The 26,356-nt window shown below is 36.8% G+C and overlaps 1 protein-coding gene across 15 annotated transcripts in view; it reads right to left on the minus strand.

Moving 5' to 3' along the window:
• The window catches only part of Dennd1a (DENN domain containing 1A), a 512,715-nt gene that overhangs the window by 322,129 nt on the left and 164,230 nt on the right, over nt 1-26,356 (minus strand). For all 15 annotated transcript variants that reach the window (XM_046451690.2, XM_058581714.1, XM_058581715.1 and 12 more), the window contains one exon: nt 16,473-16,592. In XM_046451690.2, coding sequence (XP_046307646.1) covers nt 16,473-16,592 — 120 coding nt within the window. The remainder of the gene's footprint in view (nt 1-16,472; nt 16,593-26,356) is intronic.

Raw genomic sequence — 26,356 nt, forward strand, 5'->3', positions numbered from 1 at the left:
GATGTGTGAAAGACACTCCCAGCTGGAGGAGAGTACAAGAAAGATCTAAAATATTTGCTTCAGCTGCAAAAAGCTATTAATGAAAGTTTAGAAAATGAAGTAGCATTAGGGGGAAAATCTCTGGAGAAAAAAGATGACATACACTCATCTCACAAAATCTTAGGGGAAAATATTCCAGGAAAACAAAAATCTGACAAATAATCTTCCCTCTTCTACACTCCACAGTTCTTCACAGTCCTTCTCCTTGTCCAGAACACGTCCTTCATCTCCTGATGTGGAGGAGGAAGAAAGAGGCTTCATATAATTTGCTTTTCATCCAAAATACCAATGGTGAGACTCATAACAACTTTAGAGGCTACAAAACCCAAGATTCATTGGCTCATGTAGGGGAGAGTTTGAGAATTAATTCTTGTAAAGTAAGAATTAAGTAAGTTCAGAGAAGTCTCCATTATCTCTGCACTGCTGATGTTCTGAGATTGCTGTCATCTTGTAAAAAATGTAAACAAAAACAGAATCTAGTTTTCTTAATCACAAACCACCTAAATGTACTTTCTAATGATCCTATCTATTCTCAGTACAGTGCACAGATAAAGAAAACAAGCATTAAACCATTAACATAGGCAGTTATAGTTTTTCAATGTAGAGTTTGGGACACTTTTAATCCCTCTTAACTGATCTATAGAGTAACTGCTTTCCCTGAATGAGCAGGGAGATCTGTAGAGGCAGTATACTATTTGAAATGGTTTCTTATGATTCCCTGTGATAGAGGTGAGGAAAGAAGCATATGAGGAAAATATTAAGTTCCTTCCTAGAGAAAAAAAATTCTATGTTGCTAACCATTAAATTAAGTATTTTATATAACATGTTTACTTATATGTTAACTTTACAAAGTAGGTCTCATTATCTTTATTTTACACATGTGAGAAATGAGGATCAGACAAGTCAAGTGATAAGCTTTGTCACATGGTTAATAAATCAGATTTTAATTTTTAATTGACAGAATATTTGTACATATTTATGAGGTATATCATGTCAATTTGATAAGTCAGAACATTAATCTGTTCTGACTAAATCAAAATGCTTTGCTTTAGAATGTCAGACAATTAAACATGTGGTATCATCTACTTTCAGTGAAAGAAATAAATGCTCTAAGGTAAAGGTGAAACACAGGCAAATATTGGAACCACAAAATAAATTACTTCATTTATCTAGTACTTAATGAAGCAATTTCTTTCATCCTAGTACTTAATGGAGCACCTATTATGAGCCAGGTACTCTTCTGGGTTCCCTCAACTGCAGCCAAATTCTTGTATTCTCTCTAGGAAATTATATAATTTCTCCCTTCAAAGTTTCCATATTCCTAGGCCAATGTGACATTCCTTTTTTCTCCTCACACATGCCTGGCTGAAATCACGCCAAACCTCAGCAGCTTTTTGAAGTGATAAGTCTGCTAGAGTATTTATGTTAAAAATAACAATTTCAACAGCATAACTGGAAATAAATATTCTACTCCAACAACCAAAATTTTACAAGTGGTTAAGAAGAAAGAGAGATGAACTCTCTCCATATCTGGCTACCTCAAGAGGACAATTGATAACTACAGATTACTTCCTTCACGACCCAACATCAGTGTGTCAATAGTACTAAAATAAACTTTGTCAATAGAGGAACTGCTGCATCTCTTTAGCCTGATTAATTTATCCATTTTGCAAATTTTCAGATAATATATTTCAGACAATGTAGTCTTTTGGACTAAACACAAGAACTAGGGAAAATATTTGGTTTTTGTCCCAATTACTGTGCTGGTTTGCACGAGCAGCAAATTGTTGGGGGCTTTTTCTTATTTTCCTTTTGATAGTAGCATGGAGAAGAAACTGCCAACCCTCTTGATTCCTCAGGGTTCTCGATAAAGAAAAAAATGAAGAAATATCTTGGTTGCCCTATCAGCTGGACAAGAAACTAAACTTAGTTACATAAAGCTCCACGAGTGAGTGGGTACTGGGTACCATCCAAAAAAGGTCTGAGCTTCTTGTTCTTATTCTATGTTAGAGCGATGCAATGCTGAGAGAATTCAGTCAAGCATTCTCCAGGCAGGCAGGGGGTGGTGGTGGGGGGAACAAGTCCAGGATCATCCCCATCAAAAAAGGAAGGGCAGCTATTTTCTTTTTTCTTTCCTTTAAAAAGAAAACACTGAGAGATAATTCTAATGTGTCTGTCCCAGCCAGAACACTTGGAAGGCGTATCCAATTCAGGTCGTGAAGCTGCTTTTAGAGTAAAGGGTATCACCATGCTCTGGAGTTCAGTCTCCTCTGCATACACATAAACACAAGTGCACAGCGCCCAATGCTGTTGTCTCCTCGGCTTCGCAGCACTGCCAGTTGGCAAACCCAAGCCAGGAAGTTGTCAATTCCAATTGCGTTTAGGCCATGCAGTCCTATTAAAGAAGGCTTTCTGGTTAAGGGGCGTCCTCTGTTTCCAAAGCATGGGAAAAAAAAAAAAAAAAAAAAGGCTATGCTTAGATTGGATCTGGCAACTTTCACTGACTAGAGTTTTCAAGGAGCTATGAATGAGTTTAACAAAGGAGGTCTGTGGCTAGTTTCTGGCTGAAGTCCATGTCAACAGTTTTTAAGGTCACAGGCCACACTAACTAACATTTATTCCCAGCAGACCATGTTCTAAACACAAGCTGTAAGTAGTACAAATTTGGAATTTTTCTGTAATCCCTTGAGATATTCCTGATCCTTCCACATGTTTCTGCTCAATTAAAAACAATTCTCACTTTGCACCACAAGAGAGGCCATGCTCAGCAATCTCAGTCCATCCTTAGGGTAGATGAACAAAAACCTGGCAAATCAAAGAGCTCGAATGGGGAAGGGAAGGAATTCAGCTAGATCACACTGAAAAGTGCAGACAGCTCCCCAGAGGCTCAGTTTGTGAAAGCATAAAACAGGTTATGACAGAGATCCTGAGGCCATAAAAAGCAGAGTTGAGGCATGCATTGGGAATAGGTTCTTAGTCGTTTTACACAAACAAGATGAAAATTTCTAAGAAAATTGAAAGGTCACTTAGGTGAATGGAGCACACTGATATTGCAGGACAAATGCTAAATGTCCCACTGTGAAATTAATGCAATCATTTCTCAATTAAGATGAACCCAAAGTTTCTGAAATCAAAATGTTTCTTGGGATCAATGTGAGAATTTAACCTCCTGCCCCATTCCAAGATGATTTTTCCTCAATGGTGCATTTTATAAATGATGGTATTTTTTAAATTGGCAAGGCAACATGGGAATAACTACCTTGGATTGAGCATCAAAAATGCACCATGTACTAAGCATGTGTATGTCCATAAAAGAAAAAAAAAAAAAAAAACCCTCTCCTTTAATCTTCCATACTACCATGGGAAGTATTTTCTATATTATGGATAAGGAAACAGAAAGTTGATGTGACTTACTCACAGTCTTAGGGCTAGTAAGTGGTATAATCCAAATTTTAAACAGAGGCCTGATTCCAGAGCTCAAGTCCATTCCACAAAATTAAGGGGAAATGTATACTAGAAATCAGTTATCATTGTGGTAGTTACAGCACTAACATTTGTGACATTCTATATTTGCAATCATGAGATACAGGAAAACAGTTATGATTTTCCCAAATTAAAATAAATGCAGGGCTGGGGCTGTAGCTCAGTGGCAGTGCACTTGCCTAGCATGTGTGAGGCACTGGGTTCGATCCTTAGCACCATATAAAAATAAACAAATAAAATAAAGGTATTCTGTCCATCTATATCTACAAAAAAAATTAAAAATATGCAAACTATGGTAAAATATTTCAATTGAGATTGACAGAATAAAAATTAAAAAATTAAAAAATACTTTATTAAAGAGATACAAAGAAAAAAATACAAAATACCCACAATCTTATTATCCAACTGTTAATTGTTAATACTTTGGTGTCCAATTACCTAAGTCCATTCACCACCATCATGTATTTATTCTAAAATAGAGATCATATCATATAGAAAAATTTGTCCCTTGCTTTTTTTTAATCACTAAAAACAATTTTAGTGACTGCATGGTATCTAATTAAATTGAACTATTCTCCTATTTCTAAGCCTTTTAATTGTTTCTAACTTTTTATTGTATAAACTATGCCAATATCCTTGTACATACCACCCCTCTCTCCATACATACACACACACCTATATACACACACAACATACACATATATATTTGAGTTTTCCTGAAAAATACATTCCCAAAAGTGGAAATAACTTTGAGGTCTTAAATATATATTGCCAACTGTTTCCCAGGAATGTTGGACCATTTTGTACCCTGAACAGCATGGTGTAAGTGCCCACCTTATTGCTACCAAGTGTCATCTTCAAGTTCATATGAGCAAAGCTCATGTACACTAATTACACAGACCCACACAAATCTTACCTATGGCAATGGCATGTATACAATTGGCCTACTCTTCTATGAGTAATATTGTGAGGTGTCGATGACTACCTTGCCAAGATCTATATTATCTCTAATCCTAAAAAAATAAAATAAGGAAATCAAAGCTGCATAAGAGTAAATGGGGAACCCAAAAGCACAGTGTCAAATCAGGAAGACTGGAATGCAAGCCCCACTCTGAATGAAGACTGTACTTTTATGTCATGCCACCTTGTAACTCATTTATTTGACCTTTCAAGTGTTATCAACTTTTCTTCTACAACTTCAGGGACTGATTCTTCCTCTAGCAACACTTCTGAAAACAATAAAACCAAATTAATCTTTGGGGAAGAAAAGAAGGGTAACTATACCTAGATCTTATGGGCTTTAAGAAAGAATTGTATGCTGGCATATTGTCTTTAAAAAAAAAAAAAAAAAAAGGAGCAAGTGGCACCAGGGTGGTCCCATGGAATGCTCACTCACAGCTGGCAGAACCACAAAATGGTATACCCACTTTAGAAAATAATTTGGCATTATCACAATAAAACTGAAGATAACATTTCCTATGCTGTAGTTATTCAACTCTTAGGTATGTACACTAGAAATCACTCTAACCTATTTGCACCAGGAACTGGAAACAGTCCAAATGGCTACCTACAATTAAATGCATAAACAAATAGTGGTATGATAATATAATATAAAACACTATATAGCAAAGAATAAATTGCAACTATAAGCAACAGCATTGCTGTATCTCAAGAGTTAAGCAAAAGAAATACGACTGAAAATAACAACTCCAATTTGCATAATGCAACCCTTACAACTGTTCAAAACTGAAGCTATGCTATTTTATTTAGGGATGAATATATAGGTGAAAACTTAACATTAGGATGCTTGCAATTTATAAACTTAGATGGTGATCACATGGGTATTTGCTGTATAGTTATTCATGTTTTCTTATACGTATATATACATATGTGTTTATCTATTTAAATTCAATGCCCTTTTCAGTTAGCAAGTTATATATTGCAATTTACAAAAGAAAGGCACAGGGTTATAATTAAACATATGCATAGTAGGTATAATATATGTTTTTTAAAAAACTTATCAAGCACTTGCTTTGTTTGATCTTTACAATAATATTCTGAATTAGTATCATTCTCAGTTTACCACTGAAGTAACTGAGATAAAGGACACATGATAAATAAGTAAATAAGTACAGGGGACTCTCTGAAGTTAAATTCTCTACTCAAATAAAATGACCCAGAATTATAACTATTGAAAGATTTTAAACTAATATTTCTCCAAAACTGGTGTCCAAAATGGCAAACTCTGCAGGAATAACAGTAAAAATCCTAGTTCAATAGGAAACATTACACTAGCAAACATACAAACTTTCAACTCTTTTTTTGGCTTAGAGTTTTATATTTACAGTACCTTTTTGTTTTATACATCCTGATGACTTCCCATTTTCCTATGAGAAAAGAAATTTTTAAAGAAGGAAGGAAGGAAGGGAGGGAGGGAGGGAGGGAGGGAGGGAGAAGTGGAGGGAGAAAGGGAGGAAGGGAGGAAACCAGCCATGGTAGGAGCGCAGACAACAAAGTACAGGACACTGAATTTCACCCAACTTCTTTCTCTACTACATTTTAAAAATAAATATTTTAGAAAACATCAAGTTCACAGAAAAACATTTTTGCTGCATTTGGGGCTCATTAGTACACATAAAGAGCTAGTTAAAATACCAGAATAAATAAATGAACAGTAGGACAACTGACCCCACATACAAAGCTCCACCTACTTTACTTCAAAGGCATTTGAAACAGAATGGGTTAGAAAACATAAATGATGCCTCCCTGAATAAATTTTGTAATAAATTTTGCTTTGTATTATAGATAAGGGATTAGATACCCCCATGTGGGAGTCTAACACTGGTGAACTGAGTTGAAGGACAATAATTATCCTTAGTTTTTCCTGAAACTATTGCTAGTTTCAAGTCCTATGAACAAGAAATTAAAACACACACACACACACACACACACACACACCTATTCAATTTCCATTGAATGCTACAACAGAGGGACTTAATTTTCTTTACAATATTTAAAAATTCCATAAGTTTTGTCAAAGTTTCTAGATAATTTTTTTCTACTCATAATGTAGTATATTTCAAAATCAAAATTATAATGCTATCTAACTTTATGTTACATCATTTTTTGCATTTTAGAATACAATTCGTGCTACTCAAAATAATTACTTAAAGATGTAAATATACAAAGGGAAATACAGAAAGGAAAAATAAACATATTACTTCCCATTTGACTCAACAAAGAGTTTGATATTGTTTCCATACTTTTGGGTTCATTTTTTCTAACACTAATAAGTATCCTTCATTGTAAAGAATCAGGTAGTAGCTCAGTTAAGATTTTAAAAAATAATAATTGAGTATTTTTTCATGAAACAAAAATACCAAGATAATTAACTGAATGTTCTATAACAACTGCATTTTCATAAAGAATATAAATCTCAGCTAGAAATTTTTTTCAGATCACTAAGAGCTTCTTCCCTTATAAGTCAACCTCATACAAATAAATTACACAGTCAAAAACATTCTCAGGAAAGACTGTCTCATAATATGTAAAGATGCTTACAATTTAATAACTGAAAAGGCTCATTAACAAAATTACACCTACAACATAATCCCAACTTGATGAACGGTACACCCTCATCATTATTAGTGGTGGGATGATAGATTTCTTACTTTTCTTTAGTTTTTCTAAAATCCTTTAACAAGCATGTATATCTTCATAATCTCAAAAAATAACATCACAAAAATACACTCATAATTGATAGTTAGAATTCCAGGATCTTCAAACTTCAAATAGCATAATTATTCTTCTGTAGAGATTTATGCCATTACTTCAGTCTTCTAGGAGGGAGAGATGATGGGGTTCATACTTCTCAAACTGAACACTGAAAGGACCAGACAAACACATTCAGACTCCTTATGTATTCACAAACCAATCTTGCTCTTAAATAAGTCTGTAGCTCAGATGCAAAGGGCAATTTTAGGCTTAAAAAAAAAAAAAAGGAAACTAAGGAAGGCATACTCTGAGTCATTCTCTTTTCTACCTTCTACCCAATGAAAAAGACAAGGCTGAGATAGATGCCTAATACTTATTATAGCTGTTGAAACAAAGTTGATTTGCAGAGAAATCCAAGAAACCTTGTTGACACTCAAACTTGACCAAAAAACACCAAATAACCTCGCCTGCAGAATGTTTTTCTGTCTCCCAAAAAGGGTCCCTCATGTGGAACCCTTAGACACTTTGTCCCAAAAGGCAGGTTCAATTTTACTGGTTTTCTATTCAAATACACCCTGTATCAGATTTAAACAGAATGGATGATTTTCTTTACTCTGTAATCACATGGTTGGATTGTTCACAAAGATTTCAATGATGCTAGACAAAAGGGAACAGAACTCCTTGATGTTAAATGAGGGCTACAGAGTCTTTTTTTTTTTTTAATTTTTATTATTAGTTGTTCAAAGGCTACAGAGTCTTAAAAAAACATTAGTTTCAGGTGACCTTGGTCTTATTCTCCTGAGCTAGAAGACTCTTGCCATAGTTTGGATAAAACTCTGGATTAGGGATCAGGAGACTGACATAAGCCGGCTAAAGAACTTGGGACAAAGTCTTCTTGTCTCATTTTTATTATTTATAAAATGAGGATAAACTATAGTAATTACTTCTAAGTCACCTCTGAGTTACTTCTGTAAAGGCAAACTACCCATCATGGCTATTATAACTAGACAGACAACAGACTGATAGAACAACCATATGAAACTCATAATGGTTGCTTTGGTGGCAAGAAAATAACATATAGGCTTTGGTTGGACTTCAGATTCCAAAACAGATTCCTTCACTTTCTCCTTATAGATTTCCTTATAGATCTGTGTCCTTCTCTGTCTCAACCCTGGTATCTCTCTAATGGAGGTCATTTCATGAATTGCTACATGAATACAAGAGAATTCTGTAAACCACCCGGAATATTAAATAAATCCTGATACATGTTATCCCCCCCACCCCACCCCCCACACACTCTCTACCACACCCTCTCTAATGAGTTGTCCAGACTCAGTCTATCTATCTTCAAATGCCACAACATTAGTCATCAGCAGTGGTCACAAGAGACAGCAAGATGAGCCATTTGGGGAAGGAAAATAAAAACAAAACAGACTGCACTCATGAAGTTCCTAGGGGGTTTCACTTGCTTCTCTGCACTTAGCTTCATGAGCATTAAGAAAAGGAAGTACTCTGCTTTCAAAACAAAGCAAGGAAATGCCATGTCTTTCATTTATCTGTAACTCATTCAATCTCAAAAACTGAAAAATTTTTGCTAGCCAAATTTAGGAGTTTCAAATACCTCACTATCCCAAGCTCAGATTGCTTAAGGGAAGGCTGAGCCAACATGGTTTCCTCTGACATGGACCAGAAGGAGAAAAAGAGCTTCCTCCCACAGCAGATGGCCTGAGGCTGGCTGTTGGTGTCAATCCAGTGCTGTTCCTTCGAAAGACGCACCTGCCCTTCTGACTGTCCAGCTTCCCAGTCCTCAAAACTACCTCCCACAGCAGGCCACTGGGAGAACAGGGCCAGTTTTATTTCCCTTTCTTCTCTTCAAAGGTGATTTTCTTTAAACTGTACAGCTTGTTACTGTTGTTAAGTCGTGACTCCCCAGAGGATTATGTTTCTAAGTATGAAGGCATCTGTATGGCAATAAAACATACAATGTTCTTCAACCATTTCATTTTTTTAATTAAGAAAAAAAGTTACAACCTTCCAGAAAGCAATGTTCTGAGGAGCACCCCATACACATAATACAGTACTTTCTGAGCTCCTCGGGGGCTCAGAAAATATCCTGGCCTAGTAAACAAGGGCCACCCAAAGCCACTTCACGGTTTGGCTTCTGACAGCCGCCATGTCCCAGGACCCACACGGGTGAAACTGTAAGTCTGCCATAACAGTAGACCTCCTCCTAACTGATCATCCAGAAAGGAACAACAACATAATACCCATCTTACTTTTAAGGAAAAGAATTAAAAAGAAACCAAAACAGCTTCAGAGAGATAGAAACCCTCGAAAGGCAGAGGGAAGTCCTCTGTTAAATAGACTGAGAAATCCATGTTTCAAGAATGGCATTTCAGGCAATAGGAAGAAAGGCTGATTTCTCCCAGAGGGGCCCCAGCTTTGATGCCCAAGCTGCCCTCAAACATCAGGCTGTGCATTTTTGTATAGCAGGGTACCCTCGGGCGAGACAACCATAAATAGCTTAAAACAAGAATAGGAGATTCCATCTGTTTCTGGAATATTTCAACAACACCTCTTTCAAGGTAAAAATCTAGGAGCTGTCCCCACAGCCTTCCTCTCCAACTCCCTCCCCCACACCTAAACACTTATTTTAAACTAAAGCAGCTCACACACAATCTAAAAGGGCTTCTGCCTCCGTACCTGCCTGAGGAGACGGAACCCTTTGATTTTTCTCTGAACTGTATGTTTTGGTTTAAAAACACTGGAACAGTTAGAGAAGGAAGCTGGAATTCTTAAACCCAGACTCTTTATTACTTCTAGCTTCTTTTTCTGTGCGTGAAAACTGAGCTTTTCTATGTTTAGAGTAAAATTGAGCTCAACACAGCTGAAAAAGGATGCAATGTTTGTTCCTGCCACTAGGCCAGAAAGAGCACTGGAGTAAGAAGATTCTCATTGAAAACATTCAGTTTAAAGAGATGTTTGTATGCCAGCTAGCATGGAAAGAAGGACAATCACTCTTCAACAGGGGCCCAAGAAACTGTTTTTTAAAAGACAAACAGAAACTGAAGTTGAAGTTTGAAAACTCCTATGTAAATCAGATGCTACTCTCAAACTGTTGTGCAACAATCAATAATAACCAGAAAAACAATAACCAGGAATACCCAAGCACCTGTCGCAAACCATTCAATGGAATTCCAATTTGCTATGAGATAAATCCAAAATTTAGGCATGCCCACACCAGCACTCCCACAATATGACCAAAGACTTCTGTGGTACCATCTTTTGCTTCACCCTGACTAGCATTCACAGGATTCTTTCATTTCTTACTTTCTTTCATTCCTCAGGGACTTTGCATACCACCTCTCATTAAATAGAGTGTTTCTCCCATGCACCTCCAGGCAATTGTTCATTCATTCTGTTTGAGCCAGTTTAACTGGATCCCATCGGCAATATATCCCGATTTGATCTGCCAACTAGAGATGCACACTGCCTAATCTGTGACCCCAAAGAACCATACATGTGCTCATATATTTTCTTAAAATATTTTTTAGTTGTACATGGACACAATATCTTTATTTTGTTTATTCATTTTTTAAAAATGTGGTGCTGAGGATCAAACTCAGTGCCTCATATATGTGAGGCAAGCGCTCTGCCACTAAGCCACAACCCCAGCCCATTCATATATTTTTTAATAACACATATCACACTATATTTTAATTACTTATTTACATATTCTCTTCCCAAATATTGAGTACCTCCCAACACAGTAAGGATAGCAAAAGTAAAATGGTAGTTGGACATCAAAAAACCATATCTGAGAATAGTATACCTGGAGGTATATTTGATTGTAGATTTGTAAATGACAGAAAGTCCTTACTATTGTTCATAAATGACAAAAAGTATTTATTGTTTTCATTTTGTAATATCAAGTTCAGTCATCAAACCTTGGATGACCATGGGTATCCAAAAGGTCTTCCAGTGGGAAACTGGGGATAAATCTTTGTGTCTATTTAATGGGACTTAAAATAAATAAAGGTCAAAGACCAAGTACTGCCTATTCCAGGTATGTATTAGGTACTCAGATACTTCTGAATTGAATAAAAATTTTAAAAGTTAAACTAAAAAAATTTAGGTAACACCTTAGTGAAAACACTTTTTTTCCAAAATACATAATAGGTTCCAAACAGCTTCATTTGGTTGAAAACTCAGGTTTTCCCAAGAGCTTAAATAAGATCCATATGGATAATGGAGAAAATTGTAGAATACAACTATATATAATGTTTCTTTATAAAGAAATCTGATTATTGTATGACACATCTTTCATAACTCCCAAACAACAACTTTATGACTTTGAACTCTTATGCTCCTTCTGTTGACCCCAAACCAGAAACTGGCTAGAAATAGCATATAGCTAGATATCTCAGATATCAGATTTGGCCTTGATGAAGTATGTGCCATTTGAGCAAATTGGAAGCCATGAAAAAAATTCCAATTGTAAATCATTTTGTTTTATTAACTGAAAGACTTCTGAGCTAAATGTGTCTAACATCTGAAAATGTTAACATGCTCTCACTTTCCTAGGCTTATCATGAAGAACAAGTAACTTACCCATACCTACTATTGTCCTAGTTGGTGTTTTTAATTTAGTATTAACTATCATCTAGCAACTCATTAATAATATTATGGTGAATCTCAAGGAGAAGTAAAAATCCTTTAATGGCAGGAACTAGTCAACCATGGCAGAAAATAATGCATTTGACTCTTGTTTTTTCTCATTTTTTTGTAATTAATTTTTTATTTATATATGACAGTGGAATGCATTACAATTCTTATTACACATATAGAGCACAATTTTTCATATCTCTGGTCACACCAATTCGTGTCTTCATACATGTACTTTGGATAATGATGTTCATCACATTCCACCATCATTTCTAACCCCATGCCCCACCCTTCCCTCCCACTCCTCTGCCCTATCTAGAGTTTTGTCTATTCCTCCCATGCTCCCCCTCCCTACCCCACTATGAATCAGCCTCATTATATCAGAGAAAATATGAAAAAAAAAAAAAGTTCATCATCACTAGCAATTAAAGAAATGCAAATCAAAACTACTCTAAGATCTCATCTCATTCCAGTCAAAATGGCAGCTATTATGAATAAAAACAACAATAAGTGTTGGCAAGGATGTGGGGGAAAAGGTACACTCATACAGTGCTGGTAGACTGCAAATTGGTTGAGTACCCTGAGTTCAATCCCCTGCAAAATGGTGCAGTATGGAGATTCCTTGGAAAATTGGGAATGGAACTACCATTTGACCCAGCTATCCCTCTCCTATTCTATACTCAAAGGACTTAAGAACAGCATACTACAGGGACACAGCCACATCAATGTTTATAGCAGCTCAATTCACAATAGCTAAACTATGGAACTAATCTAGATGCCCTTAAGTAGTTGGATTTTTTTTTAAATGTGGCATATATACACACAATGGAATATTACTCAGCAATAAAAGAGAATAAAATCATGGTATTTTCAGGTAAATGAATGGAGTTAGAGAAGATAATGCTAAGTGAAGTTAGCCAATCCCAAAAAAACCATAGCCAAATGCATTTGGCTTTTATTGGTATTTGTATTAATGCAACTTGTTTATACTCTAATACAACTACATTGCTTTCAAGGTTTTTTGTTTAAAATAAATGGGATTTACTCCTTCATCCAGTGCCTACCATGGGCCAGATATTCTTTGATAACCTTTGATACATTTGTGGAAAAAAACAGATAAAAATTCTCAACCTTTATAAAGTTTGCACTCTGGTGGGGAGAGACAGAAAATAAAAATAAACCTAATAAATAAGTTACATGTATAAAATTTGTCAAAGAACCTTTCACTGTGAAATTAAGTTTAAATTTTATAATATAAGCAAGGCACAGTGGCACAAGCCTGTAATCCCAGTGACTCAGGAGGCTGAGACAGAACAATCTCAAGTTCAAAGTCAGCTTCAGCAGCAGCAAGGTGCTAAGCAACTCAGTGAGACCCTGTCTCTAAGTAAAATACAAAATAGGGCTGAGAATGTGGCTCAGTGGTCGAGTACTCCTGAGTTCAATCCCCGGTACCTCCCCCCAAAATTATATTACAAATAACCTAATGCTTTATGGACATGATGTCTGCCACTCAACACTGGACCTCCCTGCAAAATTCAAAGGTGCACTTCTTCTAACTAGTATAAAATGAGTTTGGTGGTATGAACCATGCTTCTGCCAATAACTAAATTTCATTTCTCCTCTTTGAAATAAATATCCCTTGAGGCCCATATTTTCATTCAGAGACTTTAGCACCCTGTCCTTCCATTCTCTGTGCATCTCCCTTTCTCTGAATATCAGGCACACAGTCACTTGGTTAAACACTACTCTAAGTGCTAGAAATACAGAACTAAGACATGGTCTTTAACAGAAAGAGCTGATTATCCAATAGACACAAAAGACACAGGAAGATGACGGCATGAGTGTGTAACTGAGGTCATAAAGCATGTAGGGTGTGCCCAGAGGAGAGAATTCCATGGTCTCTAACTGGGGAAGATTGCTCTCAGAGAATGGGCAGACCTGTGAAGGCAGAGAAGATATAGTGATTCATAGGGGACACGAAGACATAAGCCTGGGAGAACAGGCAGGGAATAAGTAAGTCCAAGAAGCTAAATTTGGGGAAGCAGAGGCAGATTCTGCATACACGCCACTACGGGGAGCTATCCCTCGTGAAGAGAATGGAAAGCAAACTAGAGGTGGCTTATGCACAGACATGAGCTGTGCCACTGGGCACATTGTGAAGCGTGACTGGCTCTCGAGGCACAGGTTAAGAAAATAAAAAGTATCTGAAGAAATCAGGGAGACCAAACAACAAAAGACAAAGCTAATAATCTCACCAGTCCCAAACTGTGCCCTCAGTCTCTGGGCAGATCTCGGTACTTCCCCCACTGGACAAGCCACCAACAGCTGAACTTAACTATGTTCCCAAACCAAACAGGGAAAGTGTTTGGCTCAGGCTATGGCTAAATAAACGAAAAAATTTTCCCCATGATGTTAAATACACACAAAGTGCATGTTCCAAAACTCATGTTTTATTTCTAGTGCCAATCACTATTTTTTTTGGCACTATAAAGTCAACAATAAAAAGGCACTATGTCTTGATATCATCCTACATATTATACATAGCACGCTGTTGTGCCATCATCCATCCCCCTGCTAGTCTGGGAACTCCTCAAGGGCAGGAACTAGCTAATAGTAGGCATTCAGTTAAGGGTTGACAAACAAATAAATGAATTAAGCCACCAAATTTTTCTCCATAGTTCCAACTGAGTATAACAGGACCAATTGCTACTATTTTTCATTCTAAATGATGATAGCATGAAGGCTGCTCAACTGGCCTCTCACAAACACCAACTCTACAACCCAAAATATAGGCACGTAAAATCAAACTCCCGAATCAGATGAGGGCAATTTTAAATTTATTTTTATTTTTTATTTATTTGTTTGCTTGTTTATTAGTAGTACTGAGAATGGAACACAGGGCCTTATGTGTGCTCAGCACACACTACCATTGAGCTATACTCTCAGTCTATTAAATTTAAATTTTTGAACAGTTTTTCACTTCAGACATTCACTGAGTCAATGTGATCATGCACGCAAGTGCGCGCACACACACACACACACACACACACTCCAATTTAGAAAGAAACAAACGTTGTAGCTCAAAATATTATGAGGGAAAAACACTTTTGCAAAACTTCAAGAAATTAGGTTAAGCCCTCATCTCCCTCATATGAACCATATAAAAGGAGTGTCCTGGCCAAGGCTGGAAAACAACAGACAAAAATGGAAGAGAAAAATTCTTTAAAAAGAAAAAAAAAATCACCATTATTGTCAAATTGCAAAGTATATGATCATCGACACCCAAGTTGAGTCCTTTGGGCAGGTAGCACTGGGCCTGAGCTACAAAGACAAAGGCAGACTTGAGAACAGCTGCACACAGGTTCTGCCTACTTCCTGATGGCTTTCCAGCACTTTGCCTCCAGTGCCCAGATTATGAATGCTATGCTTGGTGCAGAAAAGAGTTGACCTCACTGATAAAGAATGATAATAAGATTGGTACAGAGAAATGCTAACACACAGCAATCCAGATTGACAGTGAGCAAAGGAGCTTCAAAAGATAGCCCCTCTTGTCCTAAGGCATGTGGTTGTATGAGTCTGGAGGACAGGAAAGGGGGATGTTCTTTTCTTGGTGAGAAGATGAAGGAAGTGCAGAGACTAGTACAGCAAAGAACTGCCCTTTCTGGAATCCATAGAGGTCTGGCCTTTTATCCCCAGGCCCAGGGCCAAGGCCAAGCCTGGGGCCAGGATTTTGTCATGGGCGCCTCCCTGCTGCCTAGCCTGGGCTGCTCCACATGAGCAGAGAGAGACAGGAGGCAGGCCCCTCTGACACCTACTAAACCAGGGCAGATGGAGAAGAGAGTGTGTGGGATGCCTTTACCTCCCCCTCAGGAGGCGCCCAGCAGGAGCCCACAGAGCCAACAGCTCAAAAATCAAATTTCCACACATCCTCTAACCCCAGAACATGCTAACCCCTTGGCAGGAGGAAACAGAGCATTAAGCAAGTGTAGCTCTGGTGTGTGAAGGGAATTTCGGAAGTCCTAAAGAAGCCTTCTCACAGGAATCTGTACTTTTTAAAAACCACTACAGAGGTAGCCAAGTTGGGAAACGTTATTCATTCGTTGACCCAAAGGGGGCAAGGGTGTTGCTTAGAGGAGGACACAACCCATATCTGCAAGACGTCCCAAGCTGCAGACGCATACTTTATTAATAATCTTACATACACAAAATGTCCACAGGAAAGCCTAACAGGCTAATTTCTGACAGCTCCAGATAACAGCAGGAGAAACTGAAGTCAGTCGGACTCTCCAGCTTCCACATGCTACACAGGAGCAATGGGCCCTTCCCACCCAAGGGATGTGATACAAATAAATAAATGCAATTATCTGCAAAACTCCAAGTGCAAAAAACACTGCAAAGTCCTTCTCCCAAAGTGCAGTGACTTGTAGGAAACAGATAGGAAAATAAAAAGAACAGCTGGAAAACTTAATTACAGAAGAACAACGCAAAAGCTGACATTGTTTTGCAGAAATACCAATGGTCAAAGCATTTCTCTATTACCTTAAGATGTAGAAGCAGCCTTTCTCTCTTACCTTAAGATACAGAAGCAGCTCTTGGCTCCTGAAGATAAGCGGCAGAATCCAAATCTCTGTTTGCTGTCAATGTCAGTGAGCACAAATGTGAAGTTCTGGCCAACTTGGCTAACTGTGAGGCTGCAGCAATGACAGAACAAAGGAAGAGATGAACGTGCAGTAAGTTTCTTGATAAAGTATCTAATCACAACAAGTCACTGAACCTAGAACATTTCCTCTCTCACTGGAAAATTTTATAAATGAACTTAAAATTTACACATTTCAAGGGAATAGACTGTAAGCTAATTCAAAAAAAAAAAAAAAAAAAAAGACAGCAGTTTGGTCTAGTGACCACCCAAAATCAAAATCATCAGCACTCTTGTACCAGTAGCATTCAGGCCATCAATTCCAAAACATGAACTCTATCTACTTCATTTTACAGATGAACAAAGAGCTGGGAAAGTCACTGCCTAAGGTACCAGCTGATTCAGAGCAAGGCTTAAAATCCAGCTTTTTGCCCCTTACCAGCTGGTACCTTAGGCAGTGACTTTCTACCAGTCTATCAACTGTTAACAATGCTTACCTAACAACTTTAGTTCAGAAACTAACAGTGACTGCAGCAGCAGAATTTAAGTGACTTCTATATGCGGCCATAGTTAGATATTTAATATATACCATCTCATTTACCCTCACAACAACCTTGGAATTTCAGTGATATTCCCATTTTATAGAAAAGGACACTAAAAGGCAGAACAGGTAGGGAACTGAATCAAGTTCAAACTTGAAAATGCCAGCTACTAAGAGGAGCTGGCATTAAAACTAAAAAGAAAAGAGGGCAGGGTTAGGTGTTACTTTCCTAAATTCATGCCTCTTTTATAATTTCTGAATTTATGAGAAACTTATTTCATTTTTTATAGGTCAGAAACACCAAAATTTTTTAATAAGACGCCTATAGCACAAGAATTAAAACCAAAAATCAACAAATGGGATGGATTCAAACTGAAAAGATTTTTCTCAGCAAGAGAAATAATATGTGAGGTGAATAGGGAGAACAAATTTTTACCCTGGGAAACAAGAGGATATACAATCAATCAACAAATAAACGAGGGGCTGGGGTTGTGGCTCAGGGGTACAGCAATTGGCTACCATGCGTGAGGCTCTGGGTTCGATCCTCAGCACCACATAAAAATAAAATAAAGAGATTGTGTCCATCTATAACTAAAAAGTAAATATTTTAAAAAACCCCAAATATACGAAAAAATACTCATTGTCTCTAGCAATCAGAGAAATGAAAATCAAAACTACTCTAAGATACCATCTCACTTCAGTAAGAATGGAAGCCATTATGAAGACAAACAACAACAAGCTGGCAAGGATGCCAGGGAAAAAGATACACTCATACATTGCTGGTTGGACTGCAAATTGGTGCAGCCAATTTGGAAAGCAGTATGGAGATTCCTTGAAAAGCTGGGAATGGAATCACCATTTAACCCAGCTATTCCTCTTCTCGGACTATACCCAAAGGACCTAAAAACAGCATACTTCAGGTACACAGCCACATCAATGTTTATAGCAGCACAATTCACAATAGCTAAACTCTGGAGCCAATCTAGATGCCCTTCAATGGATAAATGGATTAAAAAAAATGTGGCATTTATACACAATGGAATATTACTCAGCACTAAAAAATAATAAGATCATGGCATTAGCAGGGAAATGGATGACATTAGAGCAGATTATGCTAAGGGAAGTTAGCCAATCCCCAAAAAACAAATACCGAATGTCTTCTCTGATATAAGGGGGGTGACTCAAAATGGGGTAGGGAGGAAGAGCATGGGAAAAGATTACCTTTAGATAAGGAAGAGGGATGGGAGGGAGAAGGGGAATTGCATGAATGGTGGAAGGAGACCCTCATCATTGTACAAAATACATGCATGAAGATGTGAATTTGGTGTCAACATATCTTATATACAGAGATATGATAAACTGTGATATAAAAGTGTATTAAGAATTGTAATGCAAATAATATAATAATAATAGAGCTTATGAAAAAAAAATTAAAAAGAAACACCAAAATTTTAAGCATTGAAAAATGCTTTTTAAGAAATGGAAGCAATGTTTGAAGCAAAGACATTAAAGAAAAAAGCTAAAAAATTCCTGCAAAGCAAAAAAGTAGCAAATAACACTTACAAGCAATAGAAGATAAAAATTTTAAAGCATATTACTAATTAGATTAGTCCAGAAACTTTTTAAAAAGTTTTTTATTTTTTAAAAAGTGTTTTATTTTTTTTTTTAATTTTTATTGTTGGTTGTTCAAAACATTACATAGTTCTTGATATATCATATTTCACACTTTGATTCAAGTGGGTTATGAACTCCCATTTTTACCCCATATACAGATTGCAGAATCACATCAGTTACACATCCATTTGCAAAGTGTTTTAAAATCCACTATTTAAAAATCAGTCTATGAGGTACCTTGCATTGGACTCATTTTTTTAATGTAAGCATTCCAAATTTTAATGCATAAATTTACAGTAACATAATATTTTAGAATTTGACATTGAAATTATTCAAAGGGACTCATCAACTCATATATATCACATTGTATTTTACAAAAAAACCCTCAAATTGGTAAAATATTCAAATTGATGCTATCACCTATAATTTACTTTACAAATTGTTAGTGGCAATGAAAAACCATTGCTTCCCCACACCTCTTCCCAAGGCAGAATTATTATTGAGTCTCTAGATATTATATGAATTAAGTTTTCAAATATGGGGTAGACTTTCTTTCCAAAATTTCCTTATGCAAGTTACATAAGAAAATTAAAGGGATTTTCAAGATATCCCAGTACAAAGATCAAGGACCCTGCCTAATTATACTTAAGGAAACAACTGCATCCATTGGCGAGTGGTTAGAGTACGGGAAAATAATTCAGAAAGTGTTCCGCTGTCCTTATTTAATTAGGAAAGTGAACACAAACAAGGTGGCAATTTTAAAACAAGGTAGTAATAAAACTGGTGTAAGTAATCCCATCACTACACCTTATACAGCCAGGAGAAGGAACACATTTCTATAAAAGTTATAGAGCTGTCAAGGGGACACCAAATGCTACCTTCTTATGGCTGTTATGTTTTATCTATAAAGCTTGGATACTGTGTTACTATGGTGATTTAATACTATGTTTTAAAGGGGGATTATATGATTAATTTTAACAAGGTTGAGAACTGAAGATGTGTGAGAAACAGGATTCTAGCTCACATAATTAAAGAGATTGGGGAGGAACATGGGCCTCAATGGAGGAGGGGAAAACCTGTTTTATTGAAATATTTAAAGCAACAGATCTGAATGAGTCTGAGTCACAAAAAAGGTCGTGCTTTGCAAAATATTACTATGTAATCATACCAAATACGACTGTTCATTATTTTAATTCAGGGTTTGAATTCACTTGAAAAATGTTTAAAATAAATACTGAGAAGCATCCTAAAAGAGAAAGTTATTGACAGGACTTGATGAAAAGAAAACACGCAGGATATCTAAGAAAAGGACACAGAATGAACACAATTTGACTTGTGAATTTGGTGTCATTAATTTTCTATTATCTTTTCACTACCATTAAAAATGCTGGAAAATGTGTTTAGCTACACTGTAGGCTCAAAGAAAAACTCATTACTCATTTATTTGGTTCAGAACCCAAGGCAATCACTGGTAACTGGGCCTTAATTTAATGAGTTACTTAAACCAGTAAGTGGCTCAGTTTCTTCACCTGGAATAAGCATGAGAAACTACCACCCAACCCAAACAATGTTTTGGGAATCAGTGGAATTAGCATTTGCATAAAGATCAGTCCTTAGTAAGAATAATTAATAAAAGGGAGGCAAAACTATTACCAATGAATCAAAACGTATGATACACATTAAAATCATACACTTGCATAGAATCTTCCTGACTCAGCTTTTCAATACTTAAAAATGGAAGTAGTAATTTGGCCTTATTTCTCTTATGTTGGTTGATATTATCAGTAAGGGTAGTTCTCTGGGGACCAAGTAATTCAAATTTGCATTCAAATGAAATATTCTTGGGGGCAGGGGGCACAGCTTGTAAGTAGAGACAACATATTCTCAATTGATTCACCTTTTTAATTCATAATAATGAGAAGTACAAGGTATTAAAAGTTCAAAGCCAGATGACTATAAAATATCTCTCCTTGGATAGTTTCCAATAAAATAAAAATCTGTTGGGGCAGTCAGAGTTTAACTTTCAGGGTTCTGAATTTCCAAGGAACTCATCATTCATTCTTTCCACTTGTTGAGGTCATCTATAGGAGTTCTCACTATCATTCACAAAATCACTAGGGAAGGGATCTGTTTCCTTAAAGGTTGCAGTTTCCAGGTTTCTCTCCAGTGGGAACCCACAATGTCTATAAGAATCAGGGATTTCACAGTAATCAAAGCAGAAGGAACCCTAGGAAACCATCTCATTCAAATCTCTCATTTTACAGGTGGGAAAACTGAGGCTTAGGATTTGTTTTGGAAGTAATCAGGGCTAGGACAAAAATCCAAACCAACTTCTGGTTCAAAGTCCTTTCCATCTGCCATGCTGTACTAAACACAATTAAATGTCTCCTTGAGATGTTTCACCCGAGTTTAAGGAACTGAAGTATGTGAAGAACACAGTTGTCTTAGCGAATGGATTATACTTCTTGTTAAGCTACAGAAACCAAATTGGAATATCTCCAGAAATAAACCCAATAGATCAGGGTCAGGATCACCCTACTATACTTCCAGTTTAGTTATCCATTTTCAGACTGAGCTACAACTACACTGGGCACTGTAACAATAAAAGGGAGGCAAAACTATTACCAATGAATCAATATATAACAGTTAAAAATATAAACGGTCCATGCCTTCAGAGAGCTTAGTATTTGGTTGGAGAGAAATAATAAACAAGTATACCAAAAATCATACAGTTTGTGATAGTATTATGAAATTCAAGGTGCATCAAAGAGGAAAACACAGAGGAGGAGAGGACTAAGAGAATGTGGTCTGTCAGAGCAGGTTTTAAGGGATGACAATAATGAACTAAATACAAAAGGGATGGAGCAGCCATTCAGAAAGCAAGGGCCCGAGTGCTTCAGATGAATAAAAGAGCTGTGCAAAGATTCTGGATGCTGGAAGGAGCCAGGCATGTTCGAGGAACTAAGATGGTACCAGTAGAGCTAATGCACAGAAAATTAAAGAAAAAAAAAAAAGCAGCATTATATGAAGCTGATACATAGAGCAAACACCAGAGGATGCAGAGTGCCTCGTAGGTCATGGTAAATAATTAGGACTTTTTTGGTTTTTTGTTTCTTTGGTAAAGGTAATGGAAAGCCATCAATTAGTTTCAATCAAGAGAAAAACAGTCTAGTTTATAGTTTCAAAAATTTTATCCAACTGTCAGATGGAGAACAGTTTGGAAGAAAGCACAAGTCAGAGCAGAGGTAATAATCAGGAGCCTATTGCAGTAGTCCAGGTAACATTAACTCTCATGCAGGGGGAAAAGAGATGGAGACAGGTGGAGACTTCAAGTTATAATCAGCAAGTAGGAATGAAAGGCTTGCTGAAAACTAAGAAGCAAAGAGGCAGAATATTACCATTCAATAATAGGAAAGACTTAAGTTTTGGGGGGAGATCCAAGAGTTCCATTTGAGATATGTTAAGTCTGAGAAGCCTGTAAAACATCTACATAGAAATGTCAAGTACAGAGTTGAACATACTACGTAGGAAATCAGAGGAAACGTTTGGATTGGAGCTATAAATTTGGAAATCATCTACACACAGATGGTATTTAACACCATGTTAAAGATGAGATCACTTTAAGGAAAGAGCTCAAAGAAACAGAAGAGCATCCAGGACTCATTCATAGAAACACCAGTTGAAAGGATAGGTGGAGGAGAAAGACCATCAAGGAAAAAAGAAGGACCAGCAGACAAAACAAACTAGAGAGAGACAGATAATCTGTATCCATGCATCAAGATGAGAAGAGAAAAAAATGTCTATAGCATTGAATAATATGGAGGTTTCAAATGATCTTAATAGGAAGAGCTCTACTTGAATGAAAGAAGCAAGAGAAAGGCTGAAGACTACTGAGAAATAAACTGAAGTGTGTAGATAACTCTTTCACAAAGTAGAGAATCAGGGCTGGGGTTGTGGCTCAGAGGGAGAGTGCTTGTCTAGCATGCGTGAGACACTGGGTTCGATCCTCAGCACCACGTAAAAATAAAATAAAGGTATTGTGTCCACCTACAACTAAAAAAAAGTAAATACTTTAAAAAAAAAGTAGAGAATCAGGTGGTAACTGAATAGCAATAAAGAGTCAATGGTGAGGGGCTGGAGATGTGGCTCAAGCGGTAGTACGCTCGCCTGGCATGCGTGCGGCCCGGGTTCAATCCTCAATACCACATACAAACAAAGATGTTGTTGTGTCTGCCGAAAACTAAAAAATAAATATTAAAAAAACTCTCTCTCTTAAAAAAAAAAGTCAATGGTGAATATTATTTTTAAGAAGGCAGAACATTAGGACTTGTTTATAACCTGTTACGAATGATTCAACAGAAGCAGAAGCAAATGATGCAGGAGAGAGAAGATGAACATTAAGGTCTGGACTTTAGATTAGAATCCCAGATATACTACTCACATAGATAAGTTATCATACCTTTTTGACCTCATTTGTAAAATCAGAATAAAACTACTTTGCAGAGTATTTTTGAGGATTAGAAATAATACAAAGTAATTAACATACCAGGTATAGTAAGACCCAACAAAAATGATCATTGTTTTGCAATTATAAAATTCAAGAGGTAAAATGGAAACATTTTGTTACCCCCTACATATTGTAGTTTACTAATCAGTTATCTGCTAAGCTATGTACTGTCAATCCATCCTCTCTCTCAGTGCATGTGGGGTGTTAAGAAATGAAGCTTCATCAGATGCACAGGAGTTTAAAAAAAATAGCAGTATTATATGAAGCTGATACATAGAGCAAACAACAGAGGATGCAGAGTGCCTCATAGGTCATGGTAAATAATTAGGAGTTTTTGGTTTTTTGTTTCTTTGGTAAAGGTAATGGAAAGCCATCAAACAGTTTCAATCAAGAGAAAAACAGTCTGGTTTATAATTTCAAAAATTTTATCCAACTGTCAGATGGAGAACAATTTGGACAAGTATAGCAAAAATCATACAGTTTGTGATAGTATTATGATATTTAAGGTGCATCAAAGAGGAAATTTGGACAAAAAGATACACCGTATCTTCCAACATGTTGTTCCACGAGTCTCAATATTCCTTCCAGAGACACACCTTTCATCTACCTAAGCCTCAAGTTTTTCACCATTCCTGCTCAGCGACCCAAATGGTGAGAATGACGCTTACTCCAGTCTGGGGATCGACATTAGGTCACAGTGCCAGATATAAGATGAGAAACCCACCAGAAAATTCTAAAAAAGAATACACATCTGTCTACTCTCTTGCCTACATTAGCCTGGCAAAGTAAATATGAATAATTCTAGAATTAGCATCAAAACCAGAACAAGAGTAAAGAACTCATTTAATGCCCTCATTTTATCCATGAAGACATGAAAGCCCTCAGAGAGGTCACTTGCCTCAAGCACAAATCAGTGGTAGCACCCAAAATAAATCTAGATCTCTTTATTGTAACTCCTAACTCTCTATCCACCAAGGTCCAGTGGCTTTGCTGTTATCTAATGCTGTCAAAATAATCACAGGGCTCACAGCTGCACCGATATTTTAAGGAAAACTATGAGACTAAAGTGAGCTGAATGGAGTCTCATTTGAAAATCAGAGCAGGGTAAAAGTATGGAAGTGGAAAGAAGAAGAAAGGCCATGAAGACAAACACAAACGTGCTAATCATGTTGTCTACATGGGCTTCTCAAGTTATCTGAATTTTCCACTTTTCTACAATAAACACATATGTTGCTTTTGAAATTTAAAAAAAAATATGTTTTTTGATTGCTTTATACTGTGGTGGACTAATGGAGGTAGTATAGTATAACTGAAAAAGTATGATGAAATTGGAGATGAGGCGGAGGCAGTAGGATCACAGAGTTCAAAGTCAGCCTCAGCAATTTAGCTAAGCAACTCAGTGAGATCCTGTCTCTAAATAAAATACAAAAATGGGGATGACTCAGTGGTTGAGTAGAGTTCAATCCCTAGTACCAAAAAAAGAAAAAAGCTGGGGGCAGTGGTGCATACCTGTAATCTCAACAGCTTGGGAGACTGAGACAGGAGGATCGCAGATTCAAAGCCAGCCTCAGCAACAGTGAGGCACTGTCTCTAAATAAAATATCAAATAAGGTCTGGGATGAGGTTGAGTGTTCCTGAGTTCAATCCCCAGTACCAAAAAAAGAAAAAAGAAAAAAAGAGTAAGGAAGGAAGGAAGGAAGGAAGGAGGGAGGGAGGGAGGGAGGGAAGAAAGGAAGGAGAAAAAAGAAAAGAAGAGATAAAAGAAAAAAGAAAAGAAGGAAAGAAAGTCAGTCTAGTATATAACAGATACATTAAAAAAAAAAAGACAAGTAAAGACTCCTATAGCACAAGAATTAAATTCAAGAATCAACGAAATGGATGGACTCAAACTACAAAGTTTCTTCTCAGCAAAAGAAACAATCTGTGGGCTGGGATTGTGGCTCAGCGGTAGAGCACTTGCCTAGCATGTGCAAGACCCTGAGATCGATCCTCAGCACCACATAAAAATAAACAAACAAAAATAAAGATATTGTGTCTGACTACAACTAAAAAATATTAAAAAAAAAAAAAAAAAAGAAACAATCTATGAAGTGAATAGAGAGCCTATATCTTGGGAGCAAATCTTTACCCCTCACACATCAGATACAGCACTAATCACTAGGGTATATAAAGAAACTCAAAAAGCTAGACACCAAAAAAAAAAATAATAATAATAACCCAATCAATAAATGGGCCAAGGACCTGAAGAGACACTTCTCAGAAGATGATATACAATCAATCAACAAACACATGAAAAAATGTTCATTATCACTAGCAATTAATTAGAGAAATGTAAATCAAAACCACTCTAAGATTTCATCTCACTCCAGTCAGAATGGCAGCTATTATGAAGACAAACAACAACAAGTGCTGGCAAGGATGTGGGGGGAAAAAGGTACACTCAATACACTGCTGGTGGGGCTGCAAATTGGTGCATCCAATATGGAAAGCAGTATGGAAATTTCTTGGAAAATTGGGAATGGAACCACCATTTGACCCAGGTGTCCCTCTCCTAGGTCTGTACCCAAAGAACTTAAAAACAGCATACTACAGGGACACAGCCACATCAATGTTTATAGCAGCACAATTCACAATAGCTAAACTGTGGAACCAACCTAGATGCCCTTCAGTAGATGAATGGATAAAAAAAAAAATGTGGTACACACAATGGAATATTACTCAGCAATAAGAGAATAAAATCATGGCATTTGCAGGTAAATGGATGGAGTTAGAGAAGATAATGCTAAGTGAAATTAGCCAATCCCCAAAAAACAAATGCCAAATGTTTTCTTTGATATAAGGAGGCTGATTCATAGTAGGATAGGGAGAGGGAGCATGGGAGGAATAGACGAACTCTAGATAGGGCAAAGGGGTAGGAGGGGAAGGGACTGGGCATGGGGTAATTAATGATGATTAAATGTGATGATCATTATTATCCAAAGTACATGTATGAAGACATGAATTGGTGTGAATATACTATATACACAACCAGAGATATGAAAAATTGTGCTCTACAGATGTAACTGTAATGCATTCCGCTGTTATATATAAATTAAAAAAAAAAAAAAAGATAAGCAGCATTTAAACCACATTTGCATCTGTGGTGACATCCTAAATC

Source organism: Marmota monax, unplaced genomic scaffold (genome assembly GCF_021218885.2).
Source record: "Marmota monax isolate L192 unplaced genomic scaffold, Marmota_monax_Labrador192_F-V1.1 WCK01_AAM20220418_F8-fsc00020, whole genome shotgun sequence".
NCBI classification, from domain to species: domain Eukaryota; kingdom Metazoa; phylum Chordata; class Mammalia; order Rodentia; family Sciuridae; genus Marmota; species Marmota monax.